Consider the following 24532-nt stretch of genomic DNA (forward strand, 5'->3'; position numbering starts at 1 on the left):
TTTCAATTTTCATCCTGTCTCTTTCTATAATAATGCAGATCCAATTTCTCAAAATAATCGGCAGTTATTTGCCCAACACTGTAACATAACTAAATCCCATATTTTTCTCAAACAAGAACTTTTATTAATTTTGGATATAGATTTTAGGACCGATTCTTATTAGCTTGCTCTAAATTAGGATCTAAGATACGACCAAAAACATATGGTTTTCATTCTCATCTTATAAATATGTCTAAAGTCATCAATTTCACCTCACTCAACTCCACACCACTGTATTTTCGACTCTTCTTAATCAAGAATTGGATGGTTCGTTTTGTTGTTTGTTTTTATACATTGCATATCTAGGTCGTTCCATAAACATATTGTATTATTGAATTGTGTTATAGGCTGAACCGAATCCGAGGCCAAATACGGAGGCGGAGTTGAATAGTTGGTTGCCTATAACCGCGTCCCGTAAAGCGAAATGGTGGTATTCTGCTTTTCATTGCGTCACTGCTATGGTTGGCGCTGGCGTGCTCGGTTTGCCACTAGTCTTGGCTCGGCTCGGCTGGTAAATTTACGACTTCAAATAAAATATAATATGATGTCATTTTTCAATTTCGAATGAGAAATCATTGTTGATCCTTTTCTGAAAAGAAAATATAATTTACATCTTAAAATATAATAAAATTAGTTATAGATCCATCAATTTCAAAATGTATTGATATTATTATGTAATGCCCTAATTCTTGGCATAGGATACCTGGAATCCTGGCTATACTTGTTGCATGGTTAGTAACATGGTACACAGTTTGGCTATTGATTCAACTCCACGAATCAGAGACGGGTAAACGTTTCGATCGGTTCACCGAGCTCGGGCAACATGCCTTTGGAGAATACCTAGGATTCTGGCTGGTAATGCCGCAACAATTGATAGTCCAAGTTGGATCCAACATCGTATACATGGTCACCGGAGGGAAATCGCTCCAAAAATGCTTAGCTCTCATCACGCCAAAAGCTGATTTGCGAAACACTTATTACATCTTGATATTTGCTGCCGTTCAATTGGTACTTTCTCAATCTCCCAACTTCAATTCCTTGAAGATCGTCTCTCTTCTCGCGGCCGTCATGTCGATAAGGTGAAAATCTTCTTAGCATTTGGTTTATCGCATACTGTATATATAATCTTTATCTTATCTAACGAATTGAACTGTCACCTTTAGTGAATAAATTAATGATTATATGAGTATAATGTTTGATTGAGTTTTTTTTGTGTGTAGCTACTCTTTCATAGCCACGGGTGCATCTCTATGGAAAGGCTTCACGGGGCACCACGTAGTTAACTATGGTTTTCGATCGACGACGACAATCAACATCATTTTTGACATCTTCAGTAGCTTAGGAGTGCTATCATTCGCCTTTGCTGGTCACAGTGTGGCATTGGAAATTCAGGCGACAATCCCTTCAACACACACAAAGCCGTCGAAAAATCCAATGACTAAGGGTGTCACCGTGGCTTATCTTATCGTGGCGTTGTGCTATTTTCCCGTCGCAATATCAGGGTATTGGGCATTCGGAAATGAAGTCGAGGATGATGTACTTCTTTCTTTGGAACACCCGAAATGGCTCATTAGTGCTGCTAATTTCATGGTGTTCATTCATGTTATTGGAAGCTATCAGGTAAATCTATTCAAAGACAAAAGCGGGTTGGGCATTCGGAAATGAAGTCGAGGATGACGTACTTCTTTTCTTCATATTTTTATCTTATCTCGTCTTCCTTCAGTACTTGTCCGAGGAACAGACGAGGGGACGGAACGCTTGCAATGCGGCCCTATCCCGTCTTGTCCACCCGGAACGTGACAAAGCGGGTTGCATTGTGCATGCTCTTAATATAAGAACGTAGAATTGATTGAAATTCATGATTTATTATATTTTATTTAGGTATTCGGTATGCCTATTTTTGACAAAATTGAATCTGCGTTAGTCACAAAGTGGCATTTCAACCCGGGAAGACCTCTTCGCCTCGTCGCACGCAGTGCATATGTTGGTAATTATCTACACTTTTTTTAATTTTTGTTAGTAGTATGATTTCTCTGCCTAATTAATTTCAAATTATTCAAGCTTCATAAAGTAAATATTAATATGCCACTGAACAGAATTTGGATCTGACAATTGACTTGTAGTATTACAATAAGACATTATTACGTAGAATTATTGTATATTTAAAAAGGAAGGAAATCAAATGTAGGAAATAGGAAAAACATGAACTATTAGTACTAAACTTGAAATTATGTTCTTTTTATTTGCTGCAGTGTTCACCGCATTTATGGCACTGATCCTTCCATTCTTTGGAGGATTATTGGGATTTTTTGGAGGGCTAGCATTTTCAAGCACATCTTATATTGTGAGTAAATTAAATTGAAAAAATTGTGAAACTATTTTTTAAAAAATCTGATCATATTATTTCAATTGATAATTTTATATATGATGCAATTTTGGTGTTTTAATTTATACCAGATTCCTTGTGCTGTTTGGCTTAAAACCCAAAAACCTAAAGCATGGAGCATCCACTGGATTTTATGTTGGGTGAATGCACAATATTAATTAATCCGTTTTATGCTTTTAAAAAATATCAATTTTTTTAGCAAATTATAACAGTTATTATATTCATTCAATTTCAGACTTCACTGCTAATTGGATTTACTATCATGACGGTGGCACCAATTGGAGGAGCTCACGAGATCATCGTTTCATGGAAGAGTTACAAACTTTTCCAATAATAATTTGGTCATTTTATTTTTTCTATAAATGATCCATTGGCATAGCATTTCTTTTTTTCTTGAAATGCTATCCATTTTAGTAGTTTTTATCTAGCAACTTTTAGTCACTACGTAGTGTAGTTTTGTTATTATTCATAGAATGAAATGCTATGAAAATTTTAGTTATGAAAATTTTAGTTATTTGTTGCCTTCACTATATTTATGCGTTAGATACACAAAAATTCAATAAACTATATCTATTGTAGAAATATGGAGACCTTTTAATATTCAAAATATTTTTTTATCATAAAATTATTATTTCGCAAGTCTAAACACAGTTTCACTATTATCATCTAAAATGCTCATATTCCTACTAATTTTGATAGTCAAATTGCTAAATAAATAAATTATGAAAGATGTTAAATTTTCATCTAGTCACACTTTTCAAAAACTGAATTATAAATACGAAATTTATAATTTCACAATTATCTCATTCGTACTTTTAATGCGGTAAAATACACTGACACATCATTCCATATTTCAAAAAAAGAGAAAACGGATGAAATAACTGCAAAAATTACAAATTTTATAATAGCATTTACAGAATAATTTATTTATAAAAAAAATATGAATCAGAAATCAACCCTTCATTATTTATCTGGCAATTTACCCTAAAAAAAATACTATAATACGCGCAAATTTTCAGAACTGAAGAGCAACGGCCATAACCACCAAAATCTTCAAATGCATTCCTCACCAATTATATCCCCAAATCCAACTCCAATCGGTGGAAAAGTTCACATAAACTCCAACAAAAGCATGCACCCTTTATCCAGAGCTCAATTCCCACCTTCAATCCTCGTCAAATTCAATGTCACAGTTTCTCGCAGAAATTGTCACAAAAATGTCGTTTCTTGCAAAAGAAACAGATTTTGTGTGAGAAATTCCTCCAGCCAAGAAGAGGAAGCCCAAATTTCTCAATAAAAAGGAGTTCGCGATAATGACGGCGGTGGCTTCTCAACTAGCTTGCTGTCTTTTCTTTGCCCCTTGCTTAAGCTCTTCTCTGTGAGTAACTATGATTCAATTGATATAAATTTATTCTTTGTTTAGGAAATTTGGGCATTACACGAATTTTAAGGTTTAGGGTTTATGCTGCTGAATTTTGATTACACTATTTCTTGTTTTGATTAATCTATGCTGCTAAACCTAAGTAAAACTATATAATTTGATATTTGATTCGTGATTTTAGTCCAAGAGCTTGTTTGAGCTCGAATCCATAAACATATCAGATAGAATTTATCGTAATCTGTGTTTGATAAAGTATAAAGCAACCAAACAAATTGTTTTGCATGTAATTTTGTTTGAGCTCAATTCGATAAGGATATCAAATAAAATTGAGCTTAATTTTTTGTTTGATAAAATTCATAGCTCCAGACAAGGATAAAAATGTTAAGCTACACGAAGTTGCTCAATTAAAGCTTGTTCATGATCGATTCATTGTATCATCAGACGAACTCAGACTCAAATTCTAGTAGTATATAATTTGAAACATGTTTGAATAGCTGTATGTTTAGTTTGATTCAACTTGCTTACAGCCTTCTTGTCTTGCAGGCAGGGGATCCGTCTGCAGAGCGGAACTATCTACTAGAGGTATCTTGAGCTTTTTGGGAAGCTTATAATATTTCTCTTTTGTTTGCATTGATTTCATAAGATATGTGTGTAGTTGAATTATTTCATATGATTGACAGACAAATTCTTGGGAAGCTAGTGAGATGTTATTTATGTGTTTCAATAATTTTTTTCATATGTAATAGGAGGCTACATCTTCGTTATCTACTATAGCAAGGTTTCCGTGGGGTTCTAAATCACTATCCGATGGTTTAAACAACGAACAAAGAGCAGATCCTCCACTGCCTCTCCAACTATATGAATTTGGTATCTTCTCTTTCCCATTTCTTTCTTGTTTCTTTTAGCTTTGGTCATTCATTTCCTTAAGTTCTTATATAGTAAAGCCTATCTCGTAGACTCTATAATATCTGTACCAGTCAATTATCCCTTTAACTTCGGACTAACTGAAGCTTGTAGGAATTGTCAACAGAGGCATGCCCGTTCTGTAGAAGGGTTCGTGAGGCCATTACTGAGCTAGATCTCTCCGTAGAGGTAAGCAATCCAAACTTTCTATTTAAAATATACTCTTGTCTCTCATGGTCTCTATCAAAGATTATTCCACTTTGCGCATTTAAATTTTCAAGAAAAAAGTAAGAGTTTGAACGGCTGATGTACTAAACGATCAAGTTGGATGTCTACGTCGTCACTTCATCAAGTTATCAATTCGCCAACAAATGTCAATCGAGTGAAAATTCAGAATAACTAAAAGCAAAAATTTGTTCATGAGAAAAATAAGGGTGAAAGTTGTGTGTCTAGATTCAGTAACAGTTATCCCTTTCAAAAATCTTGAGTGATTGTCAGTGTTTGAATTTGCACAGTCGATTGTCATTTATGCAGATCTTTCCATGCCCAAAAGGGTCAGTAAGACATAGGGCAACAGTCAGACGACTTGGTGGCAGGGAACAGTAAGATTGCATTGCTTTTCACTTACATTTGGTTGATTCGTAAATACTTGGTTCAAGATTATAATGTCTTCATTTCATTACAACTTACCAGATCAAATTATATCCCCATTCAGGCTTCCCTTCCTCGTGGACCCGAACACCGGAATTTCTATCTATGAAAGCAGTAAGTAACTGGCTGTTTTTTCAAATGTATACTAAACTTATAAAATAAACATTTTGGAGGATTTTGTATTTAGGCGCCTTAGAAAATTTTGTTGTCGCATTCCTGGGTTTAAAAGTGATTTTGGAATCCATTTAGCTTGAATGTCGCATCTATTTACTCCATTAATTATTGTGAATTAATCTGCAGGTGACATTGTTAAATACTTATTTCAGCAATATGGAGGAAATAGGAGTCCGTCATTTGGAATCTTGGAGAGGTATTTTAGTTTAGTACTACAATTATCGTTATTTTGGAACAATGTATTAAAATTTGGCACCTGTCTATCTCATCTACTATTTTTTTTTTCTTTTTATATCCCATTATTTCCCACTGGGTATTTTGGTTACAAGAAGTTCTTCATACCTTTATCCTTTTCCTTTCATGAAGACCTTTTGTCATATATTCTATGTAAAAGTATGGTTAATCTCAGTTTGTGTCCCCAACATTCAGCGTTTTTTGAAAAAGGTCAGCGCATTGCCATTTCACTTTCTGGAAATGGTGAGTTGGGGACATATTAAAGAAATCGGTGAAAATTGTAGACACAAACAAACTATGATTAACTATAAAAGAACAAGTATGTTTCAATCTTTCATTTTTATATGAGGGATTGGGCCTTTGCTCTTAGGATGTTTGCATACTTTTAGATCTACTCATTGAGTCAAACACAAGAGATTTGAAGTGTTTTATTTGGTTTGTATATCTATACTTATGTAAAAATAGTGTTGCTTACAAAATTTGCTTGTCTATGATATTATTTAATTTAAGGGTAACAATGCTATATGATAGTAGCATATCATATTTATCTTTCGTATCTCTTTCTGTTATATGACTCTTATAAACTTGTCATTTTAAATGAGGTTACGCATGCACTGCACATACTCCTCTAGTTTTTTGAAGGGTGAATGTACAAATTGTAACTTTGCCAAAATTTCAATTACGTATATAACCTTTCAATTGTATCATTTTTGAAATGCAGCACACTGCTCACAGGTTGGGTACCGACACTACTTCGAGCAGGCAGAGGAATGACATTGTGGGAAAATTCAGTAAAACAATCGCCTCCTCAAAAACTGGAGCTCTTCTCATATGAAAACAACCCTGTAAGCATTGATGTTACACCATTCCTTATCTCTATGTCTGTGTGTCTTGTGTGCGCGCGCTTGTGCATGCTAGTCTAGTGCTTGCCTATCCAATCACTTGAAATGGGATCAAACGATATTATACTTATTTGGCAGTATGCTCGAATTGTTCGTGAAGCACTTTGTGAACTGGAACTTCCTTATATTCTTCGGAGCGTGGGTGAAGGGTCTATACGGGAAAGAATGCTCAACGAGATGTCCGGATCAAAAGAGGTCAGCTCATGTAATGTTCATAGCGCCTAGATCCATTTGTCACAGAGAAATATTTATATAATGCAAAAATGGCTTGATCAATCGCCACACTTCTAACTTAATAAATATATATCCCCCCCACACTTATCATACATTATTAAAGGTTTTTCTAACTTGTGACCAAAAGTTTACGTGTACGCTTTCTAGTCATATCCTAGAAAAATGACACAAGAGGCGTATGCTTCGGAAATACTTGTGTATTCCAGATAAGGTGGACGGACATAAAGAATCATCATGTTTGACTGTATGTAAAGTTGGGTTAATCCTGCTTTGTATCCCATTTCTTAGCATTCTCCATTAAGATGTTCACGAAGTATGATTTATGTCCCGCTTGACATAATTTAAAGTTTCGTCTGATAAGAATTTTCGCAAAGTCCGTTTTTTTTTTTGCAAAGTTTGAGACCCAAAATAAGATTATTCCTATAAACTTTATTTTCAGCTAAAGATTATATACAGAATAAGACTGAAGGGTTACATGATCAAACAAGCTCAAATTTGTTGAATCCAACAAAGTAAGCTGTGGATTAGCCTGTAGTATTATTTTTATGTATCTAATTTGTTGTCTCCCCCAGAGTGAACACCATATTTTTTTACTAGCATTGTGTTTATGCATAACATGCGGTCTGAAGAAACGTGCATGTCGATTTATGGCTCATAAGCTCTGAAACGGAATGTAATGCAGGTACCTTACCTTGTTGATCACAACACCGGCATGGAAATCAGAGATTACAAGAATATCATTTCGTACTTGTTTGAAACGTATAGTTCGAAGAGAGTTCCTGCATATCTCCAGCAGTGAGTTCTGCCATTGAAGGAACTTTCTGCAGCATGATTCCATTATTTATTTAGGTAGGTGTCTCTTCCATTAGTAATTTGAGATGTTTTAAAGGTTCACTTTGTAAGTGGTTTAGTTGAGGAACACATTGGTGTTTGTCCCTAGACCTTCTAGTTAACATATAAAGTTTAAAACATGCTGCTTGATTAAATCATGAAGCAATGATGATAACCACTGATTTTGCAGTTAATAAAAGAATGGACAAATAGATGACTGCATTTAAATTAAAGACACCATATGTATATCAAGATCGGTTGAATCTTGGCTTCCAAATTTACTACTCCTAGAATATTTCGAAAATATTTTCCAAATGAAGTTTATAAATTTATAAAATCTAAACAGTATTTCAAAGCAATTCAAAATCAAATCCACCATGTTGTGAGAGATAGCAGGAAATATAATTAGCAAATGAATTGTGATTGTATTGTGAACCGGAATAGAGATTCCTATTCCAAAGGAAAAATTCAGAAAAAATGATTAAATTCTTATACCTTTCAAATTTTGAGATTAAATTTGCGTTAGAATAAGGCATCGAGACATGCGAGTTTTTTAGAATATATGAATTAACCAAAATATTGATTAAATAAATAAAAATATACTCGATATGAGAGGCTCCATCTTTTTCAATTATTTTTTATTTGTAATTATTAAATATGGTTGCTCAATCATTAGAACATGAATCATAAAACTGATTAATAGGGAGAAAAACATACGATTGTGATATGGTATATAAAATAGTTAAATATTTAATTGTTGATATATTTTGTACGGAAAATAATAAGAAAAAAGAAGAAGAAGAAGAAAAAATGCAAAAAATCCATATTTTGAAAATATCAGATTCTAAATTTTGAAAGGTGAGCGAAATGATTCCTTCTTATTTGAATTATGGAATGTGGAGTACAGATCAGATTCTACTGTTTAAGATTCTAGTGTTGATTCCTCTTCCAATGCGTGCCACGTGTACAATGAAATGCTTATTTGATTAGTTGACTTACAGATGAGATTCTACTGTCTAAAATTCATGTGCGGTTTGGATATATCTGTTGAGCCAATTAAAAATTGCACCATTCTCTGAAACCTAAAAAAATGGTGAACTACCATGAATCTGTATCAGCTCTAATCCTCATAGCCGCATTAGCCTTCCTCTCAAGGCTATTCTTCTTCAATCGCTCCCCGCCGCGAAAGCTTCCACCGGGGCCGAAGCCATGGCCGATAATCGGCAACATCCACCTCCTCGGCTCTTCCCCGCACCGATCTCTCCACTCCCTCTCCCAAAAACACGGCGAACTCATGCTCATCAAGCTAGGCTCATCGCCATCTCTGATAGCCTCCTCACCCGAGATGGCGAAACAGTTCCTGAAGGTGCACGACGCCAACTTCGCCACGAGGCCAGCCCTCGCCGCCGGTAAATACACCGCCTACAACTACTCCGACATGACATGGTCGCCCTACGGCCCTTACTGGAGGCAAGCGCGTAGGATCTTCCTCTCCCAAGTCTTCAATCCGAATAGGCTTGAATTCTTTAAGCCGGTTCGGGATGAGGAAGGCAGGGCCTTCCTCTCCCGCCTGCATGCCCTTTCAGGCAAGCCCGTGCTGCTGAGGGAGCATCTCTCGCGCTTCACGCTGTCCAACATAAGTAGGATGGTCGTCAGCAATAAGTATTTTAGCGAGAAGGAAGGGTCGGCTTTCGAGCTTGGTGAATTGCAGCGCATGCTGGATGAGTGGTTTTTGCTGAATGGGGTGATCAATGTTGGAGACTGGATACCGTGGCTTAGCTTCCTCGACTTGCAAGGCTATGTGAGAAGGATGAAGGAGTTGTACAAGAAACTTGACAGGTTTAATGAGCATGTGATTGATGATCATCAAGCTAGAAGATCAGGTGCTGCAGACAACAAATTCACCCCCAAAGATTTGGTAGATGTGTTGTTGCTGATGGCTGACAAACCTAATCTTGAGGTTAAACTGACAAGAGATAGTGTCAAAGCATTTTTGCAGGTACAATCATTTTCAAGATGTTTATTTTTAACTTTTGTGATTCATGACTTTACATTATAGTCTAATAGGAGTAGTATTGATTTGCAGTTTTTAGATTTTTATTAGTTATCTTTTATAGTGAAAATATGCTCAGGTTGAGTGGAATGGCATCATTTGTTGTGGCCTTTTTAGAGAATGGCGTCTTAGTTTTAGGAGGAGTGCTTAACTTTAATTTTATTTGTTGTGTTTCATTATACAACAACTTCTTCATCATTTATCATGCCTATCATATCATATGTTTCGTATGTCGAGATATTAACAAATGCTTATACTGCTCCTGCCTTTCACTGTGTATCAATGTAGGACTTGCTAACTGGTGGCACGGACACCTCAGCTAAAACAGTCGAATGGGCTATCCACGAAGTAATGAGGCACCCTCGAGTAGCTGAAAAGGCGAGAGAAGAATTAGACCGCGTAATTGGAAGGGAGAGATGGGTAGAAGAGAGCGACTACTCTCAATTACCTTACATGGATGCCATAATCACGGAGACATGGAGGTTGCATCCGCTATCTCCGTTGCTACCACCCCATTGCGCGATTGAGGACTGCACAGTTGCAGGGTACGACATACCCAAGGGGACACCTGTGATCATCAACACATGGAGCATAGGGCGGGATCCAAACTCATGGGACGCGCCTGAAGAATTCTTGCCTGAGAGATTTATCGGAGAGGATATTGATATGATGGGAAGCAACTTTTCCCTCTTGCCATTTAGCTCTGGCAGAAGGAGATGCCCCGGATACAAGCTTGGTCTTAAGCTTGTCCGGACAACGCTGGCCAATTTGTTGCATGGTTTCGATTTGAGGTTGGTTGAGGGCATGAGGCCTCAAGATGTGTGTCTTGAGGAACTATATGGGCTCACTGTGCATCCTAAAGAGCCTCTTCAACTTATCATGGAAGCCAGACTCCCATCCCACCTTTACTAAGTTATGTTTCTTGCATTTATTGTAGCTATTAAGCATGATTTATTATGTTCTTTTCTGTATTCTGTTTCTTTGACCAGTACTCCTTTTTTCCCAAATGATGTTGAGTTATATTCCTTTTGGAATGTCTCAACCGAGTTGAGTTATTTCATGTTTTGTGGAAAAAACAAATATTTAATTACTCTTACTTTATTTTTTCTTCCATACTTTACTCTCTCTTATATCTCCTATTTTATTATCTCTATTATTTTATTTTATGTTCATTTAACCTATTTAATACTACAATTTTTTTAATTTTCAGGCCCAAAAAATCATTTTATTTTATGTTCATTTAACCTATTTTATTGTCTCATTTTTAAGGTTTTAAAATTTATTTTTTATGTACATGTGATATATTGTTGGCCCTTTTCTTTTCTACTGAGGCCGAACATAACCCAACCCATTTCCTTAAATCCGCAGACCTTAGGATCTGGGTTTATAAAATCATAACATTTATAGCCTTATTTCTTTCTCTGAGGGTTCGTTTGGCTTGTTGTGGATAGTAGTTTCCATGAAATTCATGAAAGAGTGATTTTCTTAATTTCTTGGATAGTGATGTATCCTAACTCTTAGGTGTTTGTTTCAATAATCTGAAAATGCATTGATAGGTTTACAAAGTCTAGCTATTTAGACAGGTGAGGAAATTCTACATGTATTAATTGGATAGCAAAGATCAATCCACTTGCCAAAAACATGTCAACCAATCAATTGTTATCATCTAATAGATTACATTTAAACCACGTATCACACCACACCATTTTTTGTAGCATCTGGATTCTCAACCACATACTTCATTTACCGCGAGTAAAATGTCATGAAAACATATGAAAACTAAAAATGTTGGGAAAACATTAATTAAATTCCTTCCAAAAAAACAAGGAAAATGCTAAAAAATAAAAAAAAATTCAGGTGCTCAAAACACTAAAATCTCTATAGTGAAGCAATTTTTGTATTTTCATAAACAAAAACACCAATTAATTTTGGAGATTCAAATGATACCATAAGCATAACCCTAGTTTTTGTAATGAATAATATTGGACATTAAGTTGTGTAATAAAATCTAGCATTAAGTATAGGCATTGGATAATAGATAGTGAATAGTAGACTTTTGAAGTAAATTAAGATTTACTCCAATTTATACAGCCACAGTCCGAAAAAATAGACTAGTTTTACCATTTTGGCCTGTCCACTAAAATTAGGCCAATTCTAAATATGGAAAGTTATAAAAACTAATAATGTGGACTCCACAAGCTACTAACACTACTTCCATTATTTTCCCCCTCCCTTCTTCTTTTATTTTACCAATTGTACATTAAAACTCTTGTTATCTACAACTTTGTCTATTTATTTTGGACGACGTAATAATAAATAGTCAATAATATTGATAAAATTTTAAGATACAATCATACCCCTTGCTCTAGCGTGGACAGCCATTGAATACACTACCACATATAGACTATAGTACTATTTGATAAAACAAACTTCCAAAATAAAAATAATTGAAGAGACAAAAAATAAATTTAGAGTCCAATCAATCATCTATAAATTTACTACTAATGGAAAAACCATCATTCTTCACTACTAATGGAGTTCTCATGGCTTCTTCTAGCCCTAATATACACAGCTGCAACATACTACTTCATTTCCAAAATAGCCAAAACTAGACGACGGCGGGAGCAGAAGTTGCTCCCGCCAGGCCCAAAACCATGGCCTATTATAGGCAACTTGAATCTACTCGGCCCAAACCCCCACCGATCCCTCCACCGTTTATCGCAAAAATACGGAGAAATAATGCTATTAAAATTCGGAAAATTCCCCGTCCTCGTCGCCTCGTCCCCTGAGATGGCCAAACAGTTCCTCAAGGTCCACGACGCCGTCTTTGCCTCAAGACCTACCTTCGCGGCCTACAAACATGTTAGCTTCGACTACTCCGACGTCTCCTTCTCTCCCTACGGCCCATACTGGCGAGAGGCGCGTAAAATATTCATGACAAAAGTGCTGAGCGCAAGAAAAGTCGAGAGCTTTGAGCACATCCGTGTCGAGGAGAGGCGCCGGTTGTTCTTCCATTTAATGTCGTTATCTGGAAAACCGGTTGAGCTGAGAGAGCATTTGTTGGGCTTCACTCTTTCGGTTGTATCGAAGATGATATTCAAGGAGAAGTATTTTGGTGGTGGAGGAGATGATTCGGTTTTGGACATGGTTGAGATGGGAGAGATAGTGAGGGAGTGGTTTGTGCTAACCGGAGCGTTTAATATTGGGGATTGGATCCCGTGGGTTGATTTTCTTGATTTGCAGGGCTATGGGAAGAAGATGAGGGCTTTGCAGAGGAAAATGGATGGATTTTGCGACTATGTGATTGATGATCATTTGGAGAGAAGGGGAGAAGGTAAGGAAGATTTTGTCGATGTTTTGCTGCAGATAGCCGCGGAGGAAGATGGAGTTCGATTCACGAGGGATTCTGTCAAGGCGTTAACCATGGTACGTAGTAGTAATACTTTTCGAACCTAGTAAAAATTTAGTGTTCGGGATATATTGACATGTGGTCGACCATCCAGTTAATCACAATTGCAGGACAAAAAAATTGGCGGTTCACGAATTAGACACACCTCGTGTGCTATATGTCTGAATCACTAAATTTTATTAGTTTGTTGATTTGCTTGGTCCTTGAATATAAATTCTTACCACAATGCCAATTCCCAAATTCTCAGATGGTGTCTATTGAATTGGAGGCTCGAATTTGGGGTTTGGAACTCTCAATTTCAAATCGACTTAATTCTACAATTTAACTCGTATAGGAAAATTAAAAACTTCAGATATTTATAAAATTGGGACTCTCAAACACACACATTATATAAATCGTAAATATTATCGAATTTCGGTTAATTTTGTATTCAACGGGCATAATTTGAAATTAGTACTACAATTTAATAATTTATTTTTATAAAAGGATTTAAAATTGAATTAGAATATTATATCATCAAGTACAATCCATAAAACTCCAATAACAAGGTCAAATTCCATTATGCCAAAAAACATGTTTTCTTGTTGCAGAACTTGTTGGTTGCTGCCGTAGATACCTCAACTACAATGATCGAATGGGTTATGCTTGAACTCCTCAGACACCCGCACATTATGGAAAAGGCAAAAGCAGAGCTCAACAAAGTGGTAGGGAGAAATAGATGGGTAGAAGAGAATGACATGCCTCAATTGCCATACATGAATGCCGTCATCATGGAAACGTTACGCCTACATCCAATTGCTACACTGTTAGCCCCTCATTGCGCGATCGAGGATTGCAACGTTGCAGGCTACAATGTCTCGAAGGGCACACTAGTCCTCGTCAACGCATGGAGCATAGGGAGGGACCCGAACTCGTGGGATGCTCCTGAAGAGTTCTTTCCCGAGAGATTCATAGGAAAGGGAATAGAATTTATAACTGGATCTAACTTTGCAATATTGCCGTTCGGGTCGGGTCGAAGAAGGTGCCCAGGAATCAATCTTGCACTTAAGACTGTTCCTACAACGTTGGCTAATTTGTTGCATGGATTTGAGCTTAAGTTGGAGGAAGGCATGAGGGTTGAAGATATAAGCATGGAGGAGCAATATGGATTGACTACTATTCCTAAACATCTTCTTTCTCTCATCATACAACCTACATTGCCATGTTATCTTTATTGATCTCTTATTGCTTCATCAAATAAGAAGTTCCTTTAAAAATAAATTCCACGGTATATGGTGTCTCATATGTTTGTACTACCAACAAAACATATCAAGGTGGCCTAGAAATTATCAATTAATTTAAAATTAATATCAAATTCATTTTCAGAAGATCATTTAATTTGGGCCCAGACCCAGAAAATTGTCCCATCACGACAAAGTGAACCTATTCAATTATAAACTTTATAAGTGGACACAGTATTTATTGTGCCTAGTCTTTATCTTATTTTTTGTCATAGCATTGGCCCAATACTATAGTATAATATTGGGACACAATTGATTACCCACGAAAAATCTTCCTTATTAAGCAAACCATTGCTAAGTAATTCATTCTCTCTTTGACTCAATCCACCCATAATTTCCATGCAATAACCATTTGCGTCGTAGACTCGTAGTCAAAGAGGGACATTCACAAACGTCAAAGCTTCTAGTAATTGTCAATTATGAACCCTCTAAAACTTCTTTGATTATTATATTGACTCGAACATGAAATTGTATTACAGTGGTCATGCCTAAAGATTTTATGTCTTTAGGTTATGAAAGATGTATAGGCTTAAGATACTAATCTGTAATTTTGTAATTTTAGAAATAACTATTTTACGACTAGATAATTAAAAAAATGATATATATACTTTCCAATTACAATCTAATTCTACTATTCTAGCGATCAATCTTATTATACATAATTTACACAATTAAAACCAGTGCCCTGCCCTGTAAACAAGAGTTGGTACTTCGTGCATCATAAGTTGCACCTCCACTAGAAAGCTTTCTAAAAACACACCCCCAAAACAATGAAATAAAATTCATTGAAACTCATATACTTATGTAGTATTATGATTTGACTTAGTTCACCTACATTGTTAAATTTCAAGCTAGATCGTCTCCATAAAATAAGAAATTAAAATAAAAATAGAAATGATTTTCAAATATTACATTTTACACCAAGTCCAGAGTCCAGTTTTATTGCGTTTGTTACCAGACAAATCTCCACTAATATGCAAATCAATCAGCTGTGTCAATTATATGCTAGTTGCCATCATAAATGGAAAAAAAATGAAAAGTAAAAATAATACTAGTGAATGACATACTTTTTAATACAAATTTAATAAAATAAAAGAAATAGAGGAAAAAATGACTGTGTGTATTGTTAATAGTAAAACTATAAAAGGTAAATATTTTTCATGTGCAGTCTAAAATTAAAATAATATGAGTATTACTATCTGCATTTTTCAATAAATAATATGCTGTAATGTTTTGGATGACACGAGATTTCAAGCATTTGATTTAATTTTCACTTTCACGCGGACAGTACTGTTTTGCCTTTTAAAATTTGAACGTAATCGCCTCACCGAATAATCACCACTTTCTTCAACCAAATTTCAATACTCAAAATACTTTTGAAAACTTCAAACTTCCAACTTCCAAACCCTAAATCTACGCAATTCACTCATGAACATATAGATACAATCTACATAAACACTCGATCTTCTCCCATTCTATTGGATCTGTGGTTGTCGGCGCTTTTATCCAGTGGTTTGGTGATAATTCAACGTTAAATTGCATATCGCAAAGTTTGGAGATCGATTTGAATCCATGGAGGCTATCGAGGAACTGGTGCAGCTCTCGGAATCGATGCGGCAGGCGTCGGCGTTGCTCGCCGATGAGGATGTTGACGAGACGACGTCTTCGTCTTCTTCATCCAAGCGCTCGTCCACTTTCCTCAATGTCGTTGCTCTTGGAAACACTGTGAGTTAGCTCAGTCAGAGGTTTCTTTGCAGTTGGTAGTTGAATTGGTTTATTGTTGTTGTGCGGTCTAGATCTCTGGGGTTGGCCATTTTTGTGATCTGGATTTTGATTCAATTAATCGAAATTGCGGTTTATCTGATCTAACCGGGAATATTTGTTTGAGTACTTTAGCTGATTGCTTCGAAATTCAGCTTGTAATCAACTGGAATGGGCAAGTGAAGCAGATCATGTGATTATGTTAATCGATTGGTTGGTGGGAATTTATTCCTGATTAGTGGGTTTTATTGAGTTGGCGAGTAGTGTAGGCAAATGAGCATAAGAAGGGTATTTTGCATCGTTGCGATTTACTTTTGCAGAATGGTGAAAAGCTAGTCGCAAAACTAAATTAATAGTTAGCTGGACTTAAACTACCCGATAACAGAAAAGTTAAAAAAACAGTACCGTATTCGGAACTATTGATTGATCTATTTGTTTCATTTTCTCTATTTTCCCCATTAGCCTGGAATTTAAGTATTGCGATGAGACATTTGAGGAAAGAATAAGATGCCTTGTGCTATTTCTGTTATGAGGTCTAGCTTACAGGTTAATTGATTGAAGATTTTGTCGATGGCCTGCATTATGATATGCATTATAATTGCAGACATGCCCGTTTTTGTAGAGACATGTTCATCTTTCACTTCTCTTACTCTATGTGGTAGTTATTTTAAAACAACACGCACAAAAAAGAAAAGAAAGGAAAAAGTTAACTGAATGTAATGAAGTATCCGGCCAAAAAGGTGTCATGTACTTTGTTTTCACTTTGCACTGAATGGGGGCTGTTGGTTTGGATGTTTGAGTGCATATATGTGACATACAATTTCTTTGTGGAGTAGTATTTATAACTGAATATGACTAAAAAAAGGAAGTAAGTAATATTTCTTCAAGATCAGTGCTCATGTCTTGTCTGAGTCAGTTAGAAACTTAAAACGATGAACATGTACTATATGCATGAATTATGGCCTTCCTCTGCCAAGTAATTTACGAGAATTTTTTCAATCTATTGTAATACTACTAGTTATGTGATAGTATGTGTATTTCATACCTAGTGGTCATAATTCTGCATAGCATGTTGAATGTGTGGTAAAATGGCATGTATGAAGAGCTTTAATTAGGAGCTAACAGGTTGATTTATGATCGTAGATTGGTTCTCCGCTACATAGGTCAAAGAAAATCATTTGTTGTGTCTCTAGCAAGCCATATCCATGTTTAAGGGCCACTACTCCTTGGAAAACTGGTAGAATAGAAACTGCTGCAAGCTTGCTATTCAAATTAATCATGGAATTTATACTTCACTATATTATTTATAAAACTATAGTAACTAGATTTTGGATTAATTGTTAATTGTTAACAATTCACCAAGGTTTTTGCAATTTAAGAATATCTGTATATGCAAGCGTCATGCAGATTGAAGTGTTCTAGCTATTGTTGCATTCTCCAATTCTCCAATTAAATATCTGCATGTTTTACTATTCTTTGTACTATATAAGATAGAAATTTAATTCCTATGATACTTGTTTTTTCAGGGTGCAGGTAAGTCAGCTGTACTGAATAGTCTAATCGGGCATCCAGCATTGGTAAGTATGCTGTGTTACAAATATTGTATTTTGAGGTTGATTGGCGTCTTCATGTGTAAAGTCATTTTTCCTGAGAGCTTCTGTTATTTTTTGCAGCCAACTGGTGAAGGTGGTGCAACCCGTGCTCCAATATGTGTTGACTTAACCCGGGATAGTTCATTAAGCAGCAGATCTATAATGTTGCAGATTGATAGTAAATCTCAAGCTGTTTCTGCAAGTAAGTCCTCTAACTGTACATTACTCATAAAACAGATAATATGACTTCAAGTATGGTCTGTTTTGTTTTGCAATGAGAAAAATTCTTGTCACTTGATTTTATCATTGCATTAAATCATTCTTTTTAATTTAATGTTCTGCCATAGGTGCACTTCGGCATTCATTACAAGACAGGTTGGGTAAAGCATCTGGCAAGAGCCGTGATGAAATATATTTAAAGCTCCGAACAAGTACAGGTGAGTCTGCTTTTGGAAACGATATGGATTAATTAGTTTACTCATTTTTATCTTCTATCAGGTGTTCTGGCTGTGCTGCTGATATATTTTTTCTGTTGTTTAGAAAAGAGAATCTAATAATTTTATTTAGTAAGAATGTTGGTATTTGCAACAAAATGAGGTTAGTTATCTAACTTTTTATCTTCTTTTTATGGCAGCTCCACCACTGAAATTGATTGATTTGCCTGGAGCAGATAAGGGAAATGTTGACGATTCATTGGTGAGTACCTTAACAAAATTTGATTTCATTGTTCAGGCGAAAAAGCATTGGAATTTAAGATGGAATTCAATCTGATGAAGATGGATTGCAGTTACACTTTTCTTGAATTATTGATGATGTGCCCTACTACGGTCTTGCTGAGTTTTGACCTTCTGACTCTGACTAAATGATACTAATGATTGTTAATCATACCCTAGCGCCCAAAGTATTGATTTTTTGTTGTGTGATGGAATTTCTCTTCATTTCAGAGTCTGTATGCTGAACGCAGTGATGCAATTTTGCTGGTAGTAATACCTGCTGCCCAGGCTCCTGAAGTTGCATCAGCCAAAGCTATTAGAATTGCAAAGGAACTAGACGGAGAATGTTGGTTTGCTAGATCCATTTTTATCTCGATTAATATATTTAAGATGGGAAGAAAATAGAAACAAAATGTTTTTTTTACCAAAATCTGTTATGTTTCTGATTAACTTATGTTCACTTCTTAATTAGGTACTAGAACCGTTGGAGTGATTAGCAAAGTAGATCAAGCATCATCAGACCCAAAAGTTCTTGCTGCAGTGCAGGCTCTTTTGCTAAATCAAGGGCCTAGAAGTACCTCTGACATCCCATGGGTTGCTTTAATTGGTCAGTCGGTCGCTATAGCATCTGCTCAATCAGGGAGTGTTGGAGCTGACAATTCTTTAGAAAATGCATGGCGAGCTGAGAGTGAAAGTTTGAAATCTATACTGACTGGAGCCCCTCAAAGCAAGCTCGGGAGGTTAGCATTGGTGGAGACCATTGCTCAACAGATCCGAAGTCGCATGAAAATAAGGCTGCCAAATCTTCTTACAGGGTATTGCTGGAGTATCATGTTTTCAGTTAGCATTTAGTACCTGTAAAAGGATATATTAATGGATGTGTTGATTCTTTAAGTGAGTGATATTGATCGAGTCACTACTGCAGGCTCCAGGGCAAGTCCCAAGTAGTGCAGGATGAACTTTTCAGGCTTGGTGAACAGATGGTTCATAGTTCTGAGGGTACAAGAGCATTGGCATTGGAGCTTTGCCGTGAATTTGAGGACAAGTTCCTCCAGCATATCACAACCGGAGAGGTGATGCTCTGAACTCAGGGAAATAACAATATGCGAATCATATTCATATATACATACTCCCTCCATCCCACCACAAGTGATCAACTTTCCATTTTGGGTTGTCCCACTACAAGTGATCAATTTCCCTTTTTAACAAAAAACAAAACTTCAACTCTCTCTTACTTTACCCCCTTTCTCTTACTTTTATTCCCTCATTCTTACTTTATTCTCTCTTTTATCTCTCTTACTTTTTCCTCTCTCATACCCTATACTTTTCACTTTAATTCAATATATATCATTTTCTTAAATCCCGTGCCCAAAAGAACTCCATCCCTTGTGGTGGGACGGAGGGAGTATATTATACTATTCCCTTGAGGTGCCATGGAATGTTGTCCTATTGAACTCTTCATTACTCAAACCTCTGATCTATCTATCTCTGTTGTCTGTTCCTATTTTATCAGTGTTCATCTTGATAGTCATTATTCTTATGTATGGTTTATATTAAAGTTGTTTATTCTTATTTGATCTATGTATTGCCGGCATAATGTTGAGAATCTGGATTACCTTACCTGTCCAGGGTTCTGGCTGGAAAGTGGTTTCTAGTTTTGAAGGCAATTTTCCCAACAGGATAAAGCAACTGCCTTTGGATCGACATTTTGACATTAATAATGTTAAAAGAGTATGTATTTTGATTACTTATGTCATTTGGAGTATGTGACTTTTGATGCCTTTTGTGTTTATATTGATGCTTCAAAACTGAACCAGATTGTGCTCGAAGCTGATGGTTATCAGCCTTATCTTATTTCTCCCGAGAAAGGGCTGAGGTCATTAATTAAAGGTGTTTTAGAGTTAGCGAAAGAATCATCACGCCTCTGTGTTGATGAGGTAAATAAATGTTGGTTCTTTTACCTATTTGTGTATTTTGCTTGTAGTTGTATTCCATTAAATAATTTTCTTTTTCCTTTTGTAGGTGCACCGGGTGCTTGTTGATATCGTGTCAGCTTCTGCAAATGCAACACCGGGCCTCGGGAGATATCCTCCTTTTAAGCGCGAGGTTGATGGACTGCTATTATTTCATTTACTGATTACATTATGTCTTGTTCATTTGTTTTGATCTTCATGGAACATTCTTTCATGAAACTTATGTAGGTTATAGCAATTGCCACAACTGCTTTGGAAGGATTCAAGAATGAAGCTAAAACTATGGTAGTTGCACTTGTCGACATGGAACGTGCATATGTTCCACCTCAACATTTCATACGTCTTGTGCAGAGGCGGTGAGCACTGCAACTGATTCAGTTCTACAGTCCCAGTATTCAAATATTTTTTCTCTTACACTTGCTGTCTTTGATGGTTTTTCAGGATGGATAGGCAGCGACGTGAAGAGGAGTTGAAAGGCCGATCTTCCAAAAAGGGTTCTGAGGCAGAGCAATCAATATTGAATAGGGTAAACATCTTCGGAACTTGTGTTACTTTATTCAGGAATGGAATTTGTCTTCTTATTTAATGTATGTCAATTGTCAACAACCATACAAGCATTCCTTAACAATGCTATATGCTCTTCTTAGTCTTCTAAATTCTAATTGTCTTTTTCCTACTTTAAGGCGGCTAGCCCGCAAACTGGGGGCAGCTCAAAACCGATGAAGGATAGCAAATCTGGTCTACAAGATAAAGATAAAGACAAAGACGCCCAAGAAGGATCTGGGCTGAAGATTGCAGGACCAGATGGAGAACTAACAGCAGGTTCTTGCAAAATAGTGTCATAGTAGCTGTATTTCTGTTTGCGTATTTCATGTCTTGGCATAGGTGATTTGTAGAATAATTAAGGATCAGTTGATCCTTGATGTGCGGTTGCTTTAGTATCTAGGTGAGCTTGGTTGTACGGAAACCACAAGAGCTGTTGTTTTTGCCTTTTAAACACTTACAAGTCAAAACTACTGTCTTTGGTTTCCTTAACATGGAAGTTTTTCTTTGGATTAGTTGACAAAACAAGGTCCTTGACTCATTGGCAATGAATACTTAAACAGTAAATTGTCACTTGACACTTGAGCTACATGCCTCCCCTAGACAAAGTTGGACCGCTATGGTTGGAGTAAATGAAATTGAAAAAGAAAAGCTGATTATATATTTATTGTATGTGTTCTATTGAAGGTCCTGTTATATGTATTTTCTATGTTTAGAATGTTCTTACAGAAGACCTTTTCCGTTTTCTTTGCTTTGTGGTGCGTGCTGCTTCTTTAATAAGTTAATGTAAGTTTGAAAAATGTATGCCTGGTGTATATAGATGACTCAGAGATGTTGCTTATGTACTTCTTTGTTTATACTGTAAGGTTACGTATGGATGACTAACCTTTCTTTATACAGGTTTTTTGTTGAAGAAGAGTACGAAAACTAATGGTTGGAGCCGCAGATGGTTCGTCTTAAATGGAAAAACAGGAAAAGTGAGTTCCTTAACTTCCAACCAACAACTACTGGTAGAGAGGCAAGTATCTTTTCAAACTTTCATGAAATATACTTTCCATGATCTCTGCAGCTTGGGTACACGAAGAAGCAGGAAGAGAGACATTTTCGTGGTGTCATTACATTGGAGGTACTTTGTGGCTATATGATAGTACATATCTTACTCAGCCCCCTAGTTTAGTCCTGAAATGTGCTTATATGCTAATGCGACAAGTGCTTATATGCTACTCCCTAAAGATGTCGGAAAACAGAGGATTTTATTTTATTATTGCAAAGAATGAGGAGTCATACGGGGGACATGTTAATACTTCTCTGAACTGAATTTTATTGCTGCATGCTGTGGAGCTATATGACTTTAAACATATTTCATTCGATCTTGTAATTTTTGTTGTTGCAATTCCCAGGAATGTAATTTAGAAGAAGTTGCAGAAAATGAGGAAACTCCTCCAGCGAAGAGTTCTAAAGATAAAAAAGCAAACGGTCCAGATTCGGGAAAAGCACCCAGTCTAGTATTTAAGCTAACAAGTAGAGTTCCATATAAGACTGTCCTAAAAGGTGCTACAAATATTGCTGCCTTCTCTTTCTGAAACTTATTGCAATTTTAATTTATAGACAACTAAGCAGAAGCTCCCTGATACCTGCAGCCAATAGTGCCGTTGTTTTGAAGGCTGAAAGTGCTACTGACAAGGCAGAATGGTTAAATAAACTTAGAGATGTTATCAGTTCAAAAGGAGGTCAAGTGAAGGGTGAATCTGGCCCTCCATTGCGCCAAAGTCTTTCTGATGGTTCTCTTGTGAGTTCATGAACTTCCTAGCATTGCCAAATTTGTCCAACATTTATGTTATTATTGCTGTGCATTTAAGTAGTTTGATTTATAAAAGGTTCAAGTGTTTGGTTCATTTCAGTGTCTTTCTGTTTGTAAATTGTGACTTGCTTACATATATGTTCTCACATTTGAAATTTCAACTAGGAAACAATGACCAGAAGACCTGCCGATCCAGAAGAAGAACTTCGGTGGATGTCTCAGGAAGTGCGTGGTTACGTCGAAGCTGTTCTTAACAGTCTTGCAGCCAATGTCCCAAAGGTCATATACATGATAGTAAAAATTTCCTCTATACATTTTACTAAGAGAAATCGCCTTCTGGCTTATGATGTATTTGATTACAGGCTGTTGTACTTTGCCAAGTTGAAAAGTCAAAAGAAGATATGCTATTTAAGCTATACAGTTCTATAAGGTTAGTCTCCTTTCATGCATCCAATGTTGGGTGATACTTTCGACAGCTTGTGTTTCTTATCCCACTACCCCTGCCTTATTAAGCTAGTTCATTTATATCTGTGGGAACATTCATCTTATTGTTAAAAAATTTGTGTGCGTGCGCTTTTGTTTTGTGTTCATGACATGACTCGTCTAATTTGGAATGATAGTGCTCAAAGCATGGCAAGAATAGAAGAGCTGCTCCAAGAGGACCAGAATGTCAAGCGTAGGAGAGAGCGTATCCAGAAACAGTCCTCTATTCTTTCTAAGCTCACTAGACAACTCAGTATTCATGATAACCGGGCAGCCGCTGCATCCAGCTATTCAAATGGTGTTGGAGCAGGTGATCTATCTTACAAAAGTGTTTATTATTACGAAGTTACATTTTACTATGTCGATTTCATAATTGTAGTATGATGAATCCTTTTGATGTATTCCTCTTTTACGTTAGTAGAAAGTCCAACCACTGCTGGTCCATCATCGGGGGACGACTGGAGATCTGCATTTGATACTGCCGCCAACGGCCCAAACCTATCATACGGGGATTCTAGATCAAATGGTCACAGCCGGCGGAACAGTGATCCTTCTCAAAATGGTGATATCAACCCTGGTGGCCGACGCACGCCCACCCGTGTGCCACCAGCTCCTCCATCGTCTGGCTCTGGTTATAGATTCTAAGTTAGATGGAAATTTTGACAGTCATTCTTGCAATTCTTGTCGGGTGTTTGATCAGTTTCTCGAGCTCTCATCGAGCTCTAAATCTTGTTATAGTTGCCCTTGCCCTTTTTGAGGATTGATCAATATAGACATTTGTGTATATAGATATCCGGTTTATGTTGTGGCTTCTGACAGTTGTGTTTTGCGCTGCTGAAGTTCACTTGTATTGGTAGAACTCCTATGGAAAAATATTATCGTGAATGCTATATATATGTATTCTCTAAATTTTTTGGAAGAATTATTTTTTTGAATTGTTCTTTTTCATTTCCTAGTGAAAGATGTTTATAATTTTATGTGATTGGTATATTGATATTTCCTATTTTGAATTTGAGGTTGTTATTTCTTGTTTTTCTTTATTATATAATGTGGGTAAGATTTATAAAAGATGACCCTAGGGATATTTTGAGTTTGAGATTTTGAAAGTAATTTTGCCAACTTTTCACCCTAAAGACCATGATTTTATAAAAATAAAAGAGAATACATTGAGAATTAATACCTTGTTTTG

At 36.3% G+C, this 24532-nt stretch overlaps 4 protein-coding genes and 1 pseudogene across 6 annotated transcripts; all 5 read left to right on the top strand.

Annotated features, from left to right (window-relative positions):
• The first annotated feature begins 271 nt into the window (after positions 1-271).
• On the top strand, positions 272-2856 carry LOC121771951 (lysine histidine transporter-like 5). 2 transcript variants are annotated; one of them, XM_042168856.1, is made up of 8 exons: positions 272-306; positions 387-550; positions 738-1118; positions 1260-1659; positions 1921-2026; positions 2292-2383; positions 2497-2565; positions 2661-2856. In XM_042168856.1, the coding sequence occupies exons 1-8, from the start codon at positions 304-306 to the stop codon at positions 2757-2759; spliced, it is 1314 nt and encodes a 437-aa protein (XP_042024790.1). In that variant the 5' UTR covers positions 272-303; the 3' UTR covers positions 2760-2856. The 2 variants fall into 2 exon arrangements, with proteins under 2 accessions (XP_042024790.1, XP_042024798.1); XM_042168864.1 differs by lacking the exon at positions 2497-2565.
• A 600-nt stretch (positions 2857-3456) lies between these two features.
• On the top strand, positions 3457-7929 carry LOC121769675 (annotated as a pseudogene).
• Positions 7930-8727: 798 nt separating this feature from the next.
• LOC121762020 (trimethyltridecatetraene synthase-like) lies at positions 8728-10884 on the top strand. Its single transcript, XM_042157754.1, has 2 exons — positions 8728-9734; positions 10077-10884. Exons 1-2 carry the CDS (start codon positions 8826-8828, stop codon positions 10698-10700), a joined length of 1533 nt encoding a protein of 510 aa, XP_042013688.1. The 5' UTR covers positions 8728-8825; the 3' UTR covers positions 10701-10884.
• Positions 10885-12287: 1403 nt separating this feature from the next.
• On the top strand, positions 12288-14467 carry LOC121762456 (cytochrome P450 71AU50-like). The gene is made up of 2 exons (XM_042158343.1): positions 12288-13214; positions 13788-14467. The coding sequence occupies exons 1-2, from the start codon at positions 12321-12323 to the stop codon at positions 14412-14414; spliced, it is 1521 nt and encodes a 506-aa protein (XP_042014277.1). The 5' UTR covers positions 12288-12320; the 3' UTR covers positions 14415-14467.
• Positions 14468-15791: 1324 nt separating this feature from the next.
• Positions 15792-24278, top strand: LOC121781938 (dynamin-2B-like). 2 transcript variants are annotated; one of them, XM_042179647.1, is made up of 22 exons: positions 15792-16202; positions 17765-17815; positions 17912-18032; positions 18178-18267; positions 18465-18526; positions 18775-18889; positions 19016-19358; positions 19469-19616; positions 20173-20274; positions 20361-20480; positions 20566-20649; positions 20745-20872; positions 20958-21042; positions 21200-21338; positions 21960-22036; positions 22129-22185; positions 22460-22610; positions 22700-22848; positions 23026-23139; positions 23223-23290; positions 23481-23653; positions 23762-24278. In XM_042179647.1, the coding sequence occupies exons 1-22, from the start codon at positions 16050-16052 to the stop codon at positions 23986-23988; spliced, it is 2757 nt and encodes a 918-aa protein (XP_042035581.1). In that variant the 5' UTR covers positions 15792-16049; the 3' UTR covers positions 23989-24278. The 2 variants fall into 2 exon arrangements, with proteins under 2 accessions (XP_042035581.1, XP_042035589.1); XM_042179655.1 differs by having other exon boundaries at positions 15795-16202; positions 23765-24278.
• The last annotated feature ends 254 nt before the right edge of the window (positions 24279-24532 follow it).

This window comes from Salvia splendens, chromosome 2 (genome assembly GCF_004379255.2).
Source record: "Salvia splendens isolate huo1 chromosome 2, SspV2, whole genome shotgun sequence".
In the NCBI taxonomy this organism is placed as follows: domain Eukaryota; kingdom Viridiplantae; phylum Streptophyta; class Magnoliopsida; order Lamiales; family Lamiaceae; genus Salvia; species Salvia splendens.

What these genes read in the sequence shown, in the direction of transcription:
- LOC121781938 (XM_042179647.1), top strand. Translation starts at nt 16,050, where the DNA reads ATGGAGGCTATCGAGGAACTGGTGCAGCTCTCGGAATCGATGCGGCAG. An exon ending in AAAGCTCCGAACAAGTACAG is followed by an intron (nt 18,268 to 18,464) that starts GTGAGTCTGCTT and finishes TTTTTATGGCAG; the next exon opens with CTCCACCACTGAAATTGATT. An exon ending in ACATTAATAATGTTAAAAGA is followed by an intron (nt 20,275 to 20,360) that starts GTATGTATTTTG and finishes AAACTGAACCAG; the next exon opens with ATTGTGCTCGAAGCTGATGG.
- LOC121762456 (XM_042158343.1), top strand. Translation starts at nt 12,321, where the DNA reads ATGGAGTTCTCATGGCTTCTTCTAGCCCTAATATACACAGCTGCAACA. An exon ending in CTGTCAAGGCGTTAACCATG is followed by an intron (nt 13,215 to 13,787) that starts GTACGTAGTAGT and finishes TTCTTGTTGCAG; the next exon opens with AACTTGTTGGTTGCTGCCGT.
- LOC121762020 (XM_042157754.1), top strand. Translation starts at nt 8,826, where the DNA reads ATGGTGAACTACCATGAATCTGTATCAGCTCTAATCCTCATAGCCGCA. An exon ending in GTGTCAAAGCATTTTTGCAG is followed by an intron (nt 9,735 to 10,076) that starts GTACAATCATTT and finishes GTATCAATGTAG; the next exon opens with GACTTGCTAACTGGTGGCAC.
- LOC121771951 (XM_042168856.1), top strand. An exon ending in GCGGCCGTCATGTCGATAAG is followed by an intron (nt 1,119 to 1,259) that starts GTGAAAATCTTC and finishes TTTTGTGTGTAG; the next exon opens with CTACTCTTTCATAGCCACGG. An exon ending in CGCACGCAGTGCATATGTTG is followed by an intron (nt 2,027 to 2,291) that starts GTAATTATCTAC and finishes TATTTGCTGCAG; the next exon opens with TGTTCACCGCATTTATGGCA.